This window comes from Rhincodon typus, chromosome 6, assembly GCF_021869965.1.
Source record: "Rhincodon typus isolate 14 chromosome 6, sRhiTyp1.1, whole genome shotgun sequence".
Taxonomy (NCBI): domain Eukaryota; kingdom Metazoa; phylum Chordata; class Chondrichthyes; order Orectolobiformes; family Rhincodontidae; genus Rhincodon; species Rhincodon typus.
The window spans coordinates 34,198,517-34,208,996 of record NC_063337.1 but is presented as its reverse complement, the minus strand read 5'-3'; the positions used below and the strand labels follow the sequence as shown (position 1 = coordinate 34,208,996).

The following is a 10,480-nucleotide window of genomic DNA, read 5'->3' as shown; positions in this document are numbered from 1 at the left end:
TTCAAGGGTCTAGGCCCGAAACGTCAGCTTTCCTGCTCCTCTGATGCTGCTTGGCCTGCTGTGTTCATCCAGCTCTACACCTTGTTGTCTCAGATTCTCCAGCATCTGCCGTTCCTACTATCTCTGAAGCCATATTTGTAAAGTTCTTTTTACAAATGTACCAAGAGGTCAATTAAACTTCTAAATTGTTCTATAGAGTTTTTCCTTCAAAAGTTATTTTCAGCTATTTAGAACTGGGTGTTTACAGATTGTGGATTAAATAGTCTTGATTAACGATGTGTATTTTTATGTTTTCAGCTGTTTTAATAAACTGCGTCAGGTTGCCATTTGTAAATATGTCAAATTGTTTTTGATGCAAATCTTTTTAAAAATTGTGTACTAAAATGCAGCCCAATTGCACTGAGTCATGGAAGATTTTACATCTGTGGTCTATAACTGAGTTTCAATGGAATTGGAGCAAAAAAGACATTTTTTAAAACTAATCCTGGATCACCAATTGCACCTAAAGCTTAAACTCTCAGTCCGTGAATTTGTATTCAATGTTCTTTTAACTGAGGCTTTTTTTATTCCAAGATAAATTGTGCTCGAGAGAAGGATATTAATGTTAGGTCTCAACCACCTTGGGCAGGATTTTAAATCTTGAGTCCTTAAGTTAAAATGCAGGTCAGGAAAACAAATGTCAGTGAGGGAGTTTTTCATTCAGCCACTAGTTATCTACTTGCCGTTTTATTCCATGGGCTTCAAGTGGGCTGACAAGTATAGTATTTTGATTTTTATCAAATGCTTTTTCGAAGTCCTTATACACATCCATTACATTGCCCTCATCAACTTTGCTATCTCTTTAACAAATCTGTGCTGCCTTAATAATTATTAAGGGAAGACTCATTCACCACTAATTCTGGATTTATTCTTAAGCCCTTTCTTGAGCCTACCAGTAACATTTACATTCCTCCAATTGTCTGGAATCATCCCTGTATCTAAGGAGGATTGGAAGTAGCAAGTATCCCTATAATTTCCACCTTTATCTCTCTTGACATCCTCGAATGCAACCTAGACCTGGTGACTTATCAACTTTAACTGTAACAAATATTTCTCGTACCTCAACTTTCTCAAATTTTAGTATGTCTGGTATTTCACCTACCTCCTCTATCTCTTTGACTTTGGAAGTATTCTATTTCTTGGTAAAGACAGATTCAAAATAATAATTTTGTACCTCAACCATGTCCTCTTCCTTCATGCATAGTTCTCCTTAGTAGTCCCTCAATGGCTTCACACTTCTTCTGATCGCCTTTTTACTATTTAAATGTTAATAGAAGACTTCTGAATGCTCTTTTTTACGTTAGGTAAAGCCTCTTCTCATAGTCTTTTAGCCCCTCTTATATCTTTTACAATCCCACTTTGAATTTCATACATTCACCCTGGTTCTCTCTTGTATTAATTAATCTCATATTCTGTCAAACTTTTTCTGCTTCATCTTACTTCCTATCTTTTTCAGCATCTGGGAAACTGTGACTTTGTTTGCTCTACTACTCCTGCTCCAGGGACTGTACCTCAACTATATCTGTACCATGAACAAAAACAAAGTTGCTGGAAAAGCTCAGCAGGTCTGGCAACATTTGTGAAGGAGAAAACATAGTTAACGTTTTGGATCTGGTGACCCTTCCTCAGAACTGATGGTGGCTGGGAAAACGTCAGTTTATATGCAGAAAACAGGGAGGTGGGTGGGATAGGGAGTAAACGATAGGATAGAGCCTAAAGAGAGAGAATGACAGTTGGACAGACAAAGGAGTTGCTAAAGATCAGGCAGGGAGGGTGAATAGTTGTTAATGGAAACTGTTAGTGACTAACAACAGGGGGTGTGTAATGGCAGGCTGTTTGGTAACAAGGCCTGATGTGTGGGGTATGGGGCTGGGACATGGGAGAGTTTAGGCCCAAAAATTATTGAACTCAATATTGAGTCCAGAGGGCTGTAGGGTCCCCAAGCAGAAAAGGAGATGTTGTTCCTCTAGCTTGCTTTGGGCTTCGCTGGGACACTGCAGCAAACCAGAGACAGAGATCTTGGCCAGGGAGCAGGGTGGTGCGTTGAAGTCGCAGGCAACAGGGAGCTCAGGGTCTGTTTTGCGAGCAGAATGTAGATGTTCTGTGAAGCGGTTGCCGAGTCTACGCTTCGTTTCCCCATTGTAGAGGAGACCACATTGTGAGCAGCAAATGCAGTAGACTAGATTCTGGGAAGTGCAGGTGAAGTGTTGCTTCACCTGGAAGGTATGTTTGGACCCTTGGATACTGGGGAGGGAGGAGGTAAATGCGCAGGTGTTGCTCCTTCGCCGGTTACAGGGGAAGGTGCCATTAGGCTGTGGGGAGGAGTTGGGGGTGAAGGAAGTATGGACCAGGGTGTCCCGGAGGGAACAGTCCCTGCGGAAGGCGGATAAGGGAGGGAAGGGGAATATGTGTTTGGTGGTGGCATCTTGCTGTAGGTGGTGGAAATGGTGTCTGATAATCAAATGTTCTGCTCACAAAAAAGACCCTGAACTACCTGTTGCCTGCCACTTCAATGCACCTCCCTGCTCCCTGGCCAACATTTCTGTCTCTGGCTTGCTGCAGTGTTCCAGCGAAGCCCAACGCAAGCTGGAGGAACAACACCTCATTTTCCGCTTGGGGACCCTACAGCCCTCTGGATTCAATATTGAGTTCAATAATTTTAGGGTCTAGACTCTCCCGTGTCCCAGCCCCCCACCCCACACACCAGGCCTTGTTACCACATAGCCTGCCATAACACACCCCCTGTTGTTAGTCACCAACAGTCCCCATTAACAACTATTTACCCTCCCAGCCTGATCATTAACAACTCCTTTGTCCAACTGTCTTTCTCTCTTTGGGCTCTATCCTATCGTTTACTCCCTACCCCATCCACCTCCCTCCATTCTGCATATAAACTGACGTTTTCCCAGCCACCATCAGTTCTGGGGAAGGGTCACCGGATCCGAAACGTTACGTCTGTTTTCTCCTTCACGAATGCTGCCAAACCTGCTGAGCTTTTCCAGCAACTTTGTTTTTGTTCCTGATTTATAGCATCCGCAGTTCTTTTGGTTTTTATATCTGTACCATCTCTTTTTAAAGACAAATATATCTATAATCTTTGATTCCGATTTACCTAGGAGAGAATCTTTCTCACCCCACTGAAACTGGACTTCCTCTAATTAAAGATTTAAACTCTTCACCACTCCTTGATGTTTTTCATAACTAATCTGAACCTCAAACTGATGATCATTGCTCCCTAAATGGTCTGCTATTGGTGCTTGATCTACTTGACTGCCTTCATTCCAAGAATCAGGTCCAGGAATATGTCAGGACATCCATACGTCTCTTCCTTTGAGGTTCTGCTTAATAATCTGTTTCCTAGCTCCCTAAAAACTGCCTGTAGGACCTTAGCCCTCTTTCTACTGAGAATCTTTAAAATATTCTGATGGGAAAGGGCAAACAGCCTGAAGCCATAGATCATATTGGCTGATCACCCTTCCCCCTTTCGAGCATTCTGCAGATATTCAGAGGCATTCTGGATCTCAGCACTGGAGAGGCAACATCTCATCCTGGAATCAGATCTGCAGCCACAGAACTGTAGTTACCCTAACTACAGAAATTCCTACATCACTATAGCTTTACTAATCTTCCATCTCACCACAATGCACAGCTGAGTCACTTGTGCTGTCAACTTGGCTTTGGCTGCACTGGACAGAGGAAGCATCACCCTCATCACTGTTTAGAAAAGGAGATGTGTTCAGGGCTCTTCCTTGATGATCTAGTGATCAACCATTCTCTTTTGCTCAAACTTAAGCTGTTTGCGGACCACCACCAAAGAGTTGCTATCCATGTAGCTCTCAGCTTTGTGGATGCATCATAGTAATGTCAGCTGCTATTCAATCTCTGCGCTCCAAGCAGATGACATTTCCTGCCCCTGTGGCTTCTTAAAGTCCTGGAGTTCTCAAATGAACCAAGATGTGCATTTCACGGGACTTTGTTTTATAGTATGTTCATTGTGGTTTGCATAGAAAACAAATTGGACATATATTTAATAATCTGTGATACTGTAATCAGTCATAATCATTTAAGGCAGTTCAACCATTTCAAAATGGTTACTAATCGCTGTTTTATTTGTTGATATTCATAATTATGGCATATTATGAACTTCAACTTGGTCAACTTCTCAACTTTTAAAATCTGCATTTTAAGCAGTGGCCGAGACTTTGCATTTTCTAAGACTGTTACCCATATTATTGTTTTTGTTCAGTTGTGTCCTTAAGCTGAGCTGGGAGGCTTCCTGAAGAACATTGTTTAAGCAACTGCTGCTGGTTTCATGTTTATTTCCTATATTGGTATGATTTCTCCTCCAGCGAGAGAAACATAAGTTGAATTCAAACAGAAACCACCAAGTTAATGTGAGAAAAGTCAGAACAAGAAAAGAAGAATGGGAGAGAATGAAAATGGGCAAAGAGTTCATGACTGATGCAAAGGAACTGGAGCAGGCCGAGGGCATGAAAGAGGAGAAAATGCTTAAAGGGTTTGTTAGTTTTATTATCAAAGCCCTAACTGCTTTAGTACCAATCCTGCTTCAGGTCTTCTTTAAATTACTTTGCTGCGTGAGATCAGCGGCATCCTAATAGTCTTTTAATTTAGCTTACTGCTCTGATCAGTGACATGCTGGGGAACATATGGCTGTGCATACTAATGAAGCATCTTCATGCAACAAAGCTTCTTTCTTGGATATTCTGGATCTTTCCATTTTATGAACTCTCTGCTCAAGTGTTTCAGAATGGTAAATTTCTTTCTTCTAACACTTTTCCTATAGTTTCTTCTTAAGTGCCTAGAAATGTTTTCAGTGCAGTTAATAGAGTAATCAGTTTAAGTTTGCCCCGCTGCCTTTTTGGTGCTGTACATTAACTTGTTTAATTTTTATTTTTAAAGTCATATTTCAATTTTATCAGTCTGCTTTGATGAGGGAGAGAAATCCATGGATCATGGCATATAAGTTAACCTCTGAAGCTTTGAAAAATCCTTCCAAAAATAGGAGTATAAAATGTGAACTGTTGATGTTGATGCAGAAAGATCCATTTCTCTTTGTTGGTTGCCATGTTTGCATGTTTTAAACTCCTGCACATTTTCTTGATAGAACAGCTTATGTTGCTTGCTTAGTACTACGTCTTGATCTATAACCTGAAACGTGTATCTCTGAGCTGAAAAATTGAGGGCAACTCCTAAGGTTGTATGGCTCTTAGCATACATTCGTTAGCTGAAAAATGGGATATGTGACCTGCATACAGAGTTTAGTCCCTGAACATCCATTTTAGCACTGAAAAATTGGTTGTTTTGTACACCAAGTCAACTTGTATGCCCTGACCTATGGTACTTTCAAGTGAAATTTCAAATGCACTTATACTTTAACAGAATTGTGCTAATGTTTCTCGAAAGTACATGTCTCCAATGTAACTATTATTTTTAAGTGTTATATGACATATCTTATTAACTTAAATATATAACTTAAATATATCATAAATATTAACTTATGAAGTAATGCAATCATTTTGATCACTCATTTTATAATATGGTGGAGATAAAAATTTCTATCCCACCAAGCCATATTTTATTTTGACTCTATTCTTTTCTGACCTGACCAGTCTCTGTGTGCAGCTGTGACACTTGTGACACTTGTGACACTTTCATTTGTTTTAACCATTCTAGTTCTCTGGCAATTTCTAGTTCTCTAGCACCAGTTGTCTCCTTCTGTGCACATGCAGCTCATACACATCTCCATCACTCAGGAGAATGATCACATGTCTCCGTATTTCTTTGTAAAGCAACATTTCAAATATTTTCATGCATAATCAGTATCGTCTGCTTGACAAACTTATCTTACTAACTAAAATAAAGCATACAGAATTGGAGGTAACCTTTATGACATTTTTTAATACTTCATTGGGGCATGACAGAAGGGATAAAGGGAATACACTTATTTGTGCAATGTAACAAGTGGTCGGTACTGAGCATCAACTTTTCATCATATAGATCAGTGACTTGAATGAAGAAGCAACAAGTGTACGTATGGCACTAAGTTAGGAGAGACAGTAAGTTGAGTAGATGAGAGCAAGAAGTTACAAAGACAAAATCAATGACTGGGCAAAACTAATAGATGAAATTCAATATATAAAGATCATCCATTTTGGTTCCAAAAAAGACAAATCAGAATATTTTCTTAACGGCGAGAAACTAGGAACTGTGGAGAAGAAGATTTGAGCGTCCAATGCATAAAATGCAGTGTATAAGTGCAAAAAAGTATTTTTTTACAAAATTCATATGCTGGCCTTTACCTCAATGGGACCAAGTTTATATGAAAATAGCAGGCCAAGCAGCATCAGAGGAGCAGGAAGGCTGACGTTTCGGGCCTAGAGCCTTCTTCAGAAAATCTGTTATCTCAGATTCTGCAGCATCTGCAGTTCCTACTATATATGAAAATAACCTATTCTTCATTTATGTAGAGTTTTGGTCATAGCTCTTCTGGTGTATAACATCCAGTTTTAGGAAAATATTATTAGACTGGGAACAGGTCTGGAATAGATTCATGATGACGATACTGGGGCTTAAAATGTTAGATTATGGAGATGGGTTAAGTAAATGCCTTTAATTGAGAAGTTTGAGGATGATTTGTTTCTGGTGCTTAAACTGATTTTAAAAAAAGTTTCAATGTGGTATCTCGAGAGAAACAACTTCTGTTGGTAAAAGAGTCCAGAATAAGAGGGCATAATCTTAAATTTAGAGTTCAGCCATTCAGGAGTGAAAACAGGAAGTGCTTTTCCCTATAAATAAGGAAAACAGGAAGAGCTTTCCCTCATGGTTGTGGCTGTGGCATTGAAATTTTCAAAGCTAAAATCAGCTACGATACCCAACTGTAACTTAACAACATGTCTGTGTTATCAGATTGCCTGTCCACCATCCAGTCGTGAATAATCTGAAATTTTCTTGCAAGAAGCATTGGAAAACTGGAGAGACAGTCTTTGGTCCAACAGCAAAGCCTCCATTGCTTTGGTACCAGTTCCATTTTCCTCTCTAGCCACTGTCTCAAGCTGAACCAGATTATTTGCAATCTTGTCTGAACCTGAGCAGGCTTTTGACCCCCATCTCCTCTCCATCACAGAGTGTGTCTAAATCCATCACTAATGTAACCCCTCTCTGACACTGCTTCAATATATCAGTGCTGAAACCCACATCCATGATTTTGTTAATTGCAGTCTGGCCCATTCCAGAGCTATTCTAGCCAGCTTCTCATTTTCTACCCTCAATAAACTTAAACTCACCAAAAAAGTTTGCTAAATCAAAAATATCCTAACCTGCAACAAATCCTGCTCACTCTTTACCCCATTCTTGCTGACTTGCCCTGGCTCCTGGGTTCTGAAAAAAGTTCAAATCTTCATGTCTGTCCTTGGCTTAGATTTTGTCTATCTATGCAGCCTTGGACAGCTATGTGTTACAATCCAAGAACTTTGAATTCCTCCAAATCTTGGGCCTTGTTGATCCCTTTACATCCTTCACCCAACTATTGATAGGACTTCAGCTGTCTACAATTCCCTCCCTATGCCTCACTAACTTAGATCCCTCTGCCCTTTTAAGGCTCCTAATGTCATCTCCTTTGTCTCAATGGCAACATTTTTATCCTATTGTGCCTTTTTGAAACACCTTTGGAGAGGGTCCGTTATTATTAGTGCTATTTAAAAGCTGGAGGGACACCTCATCTTCACTTAGGTACCTTACAGCACTCAGGTCTCAACATTGAGTTTAGCAATTTCAGTAAGTGAACATCTCCCTCCCTTTGTTTCCTACTCCCACAACCCCAGATCCTCTCTTGTATGGGTTGCTCTGAGCACAGCCAATCCATTTTTAACTATTCACAATTCCTGTTATCATGTACTAAGTCTTTACTCCTTTCCTGCCTTACTATGAACTGTCCCTTTGTCAGTTTCCCTTTTTCCTCTCTCTGGGCACCATCTCCATCGATTCATCTCCTCGCCCTGCCAACTAAGTCCACCTCTCCCCTGTCATAGACATACCCAGCTGCTTTCAGTTCTGATGAAGAGTCATTAGACTCAAAACATTAACTCAATTTTCTCTCCACAGATGCTGCCAGACCTGTTGAGTTTCTCCAACATTTTCTGTTTTTTGTTTTTACTTAAATGCTAATTGTATCCAAAATATTTTCTCCCACTTTTCAGACATTGACCAACATGCTATACATCTTCAGCAGTTATTTTTTTTTACCCTCTTAAGGACTTAATTGTATGGACGTTGCAATTAAATACCTGCAAAAAAACACCTACTCAATTCAGAATCAGAATCCTTGTCCTCTTCATTGCTGGCATTGTTTTTAAAGTTTAGGAGATTTTGTGTTTATTTCTTGTAGTTATTTTCTTATTTGAAAAATGAGACAAGGGTAGTGGAAAATTTTAATTTGTTCTTTTGCTGCACGTGATGGATATCAGTATTGTTGTTAGTCAGTTGGATCAGTGCTAGACTTTAGTAGGGCAGACCCTATTTGATGAGTTCAAGTATAAAATCTTCACACTCACTGCTTTCTTAACAAATGTTCTGTCTCTTTAGGGTTTGTCTTTTATTCTTTATCAGCTTTTGGATAAGTAACCTAATAATGTTGCTCTCAAATCTATCTTTTTGTTACATGTTATTCTGTGGTATTGCAAGCTCTGTTAGGTAATTAAAATTTTAAAAATTAGATCACGGATAGTAAACTTCTTTTTGAGAAGATCGACCCTATATTTGAATAATATATATTTAAGCTGTATGCATTACTGTGATCATACTTTGCTGAAATTTGGAAATCACTCGACTTTTCTGAAGACTCAAAACTAAGCATATTAAATATTGACTGTAGAATGCTCAATTAACATACAAGATTTCAACTTTGTTTTTGTGCTTTGAAGCTTAATCGTGAATACTTACTGGAGTGTTATAGATTATATTTGCTAAATATGAAATATCTTATCTCTGCTTTTGACATCAGATCTCATGGATCAGATGTTACAGATTACTCATATCCTGTTACCCCCAACCATGTTCAACATTCACTGCAGCAGCAACAGCAGCAGATGCCAGTTACATACATGACCGGTGATAATCAGCAGCAAATGTGTACTGGTAATCAGGTCCAGGAACATGACTACAAATCCTCTGCAACAGGATTCAGACATGGTACTCTGAACAGGCCTCAACAACCTCCACCACCTCCGCCATCAACTATTGTAAACGGTGGTGCTGCAACCCCGCCGCCACCACCACCACCACCACCACAACAGCAACAGCAACAACAACCATTGGAATACAGGTAAATAGCTTGAATCACATCTGTTGTCCAAATAAAATGAAATCTTGGGTAGTGATTTACTTCCCTTACAGTAGTTATTAGCAATTTCTGGAGTGGTATTTTATAATTTTATTTTATTTACCTGTATTATATTTGATAGAATTTAAGCTGATTGCAGTAATCTGCTTTATAATGCCTTATATTGATTTTAAATTTACCAACCTGAGAAAATAATGATATTTTGTTACTTCAAGCCTAATAATATACTTATAGTGCCTCAGTAGATTTGATAACCTACCCAAATTGTGCAAAGTATGAGGTAGTGTCAGTTCTTCAATGGATCCAAAACAATCATATTTAATAGAAATAGAAATTGTTGAAAATTAGCAGAAAGTAGAAGTGCAAAACAAAGATGCAAAGATTCTGAATCATGAGTTTCTGCTACTTTTTGCTGTACTTTACATCCAGGAAATTAATTATCTCCACACACAAGAGGAAAGTCAGTCTTTGAAAGTATTCTCTATTCTAAATTATTTTGAGTAGTTACTTCATAAACAAATGAAAATGTCCCACATTTTTTAAAGTAGCTGTTGATACTGAAAGTGTTCAAATATGATTCTTCATTATTACAATAATTTTACAAAACCAATTTGCTTTATATTCAATAGATTAGGTTATCTACTTTCAAGTGCAGAAGAATACCCCCTTTTCCTTACCCTTTGTCTGAATTTCTTGAGCCTATTTTTTGTAATTAGGCAACAAACATACTACCATTGACGTTGTACCATGTATAGGATAGGGAGGAATGTACACTTTGTCCATCCCCCTGATTCTCTGCCTTAATTACCATGTCTCTCACTATTAATATTTTAATGATCTGAACTGCTATCAGACACTCATTCGGAGTCCACCTTTGGTGAAGTGAAGCTAAATTCGTTATTAGGAAAACTTGTAAGTCGTTTTGAGAGTTCATAAATGAAACATTCATTATGGAATATTCCTTTAATTGAAAGAATGATTTTTTTTGCTTTCTTCATTTCTCTGAAAATGCTTTTCCTGACAGTTTTGCTTTAGGTTAACACAGTGTGGAGCTGGGAAGCTAGATGGAAGAGCGTCGTGTAG

General features: G+C 38.8%; 1 protein-coding gene across 2 annotated transcripts in view; it reads left to right on the top strand.

Annotated features, from left to right (window-relative positions):
* The window catches only part of LOC109922577 (wiskott-Aldrich syndrome protein family member 3-like), an 89,165-nt gene that overhangs the window by 10,703 nt on the left and 67,982 nt on the right, over nucleotides 1–10,480 (top strand). The window contains exons 3-4 of one of the 2 annotated variants that reach the window (XM_048597583.1): nucleotides 4,389–4,555; nucleotides 9,059–9,379. In XM_048597583.1, the coding sequence (XP_048453540.1) occupies nucleotides 4,389–4,555; nucleotides 9,059–9,379 (488 nt within the window). The remainder of the gene's footprint in view (nucleotides 1–4,388; nucleotides 4,556–9,058; nucleotides 9,380–10,480) is intronic. The other variant, XM_048597582.1, reaches the window with a different exon arrangement.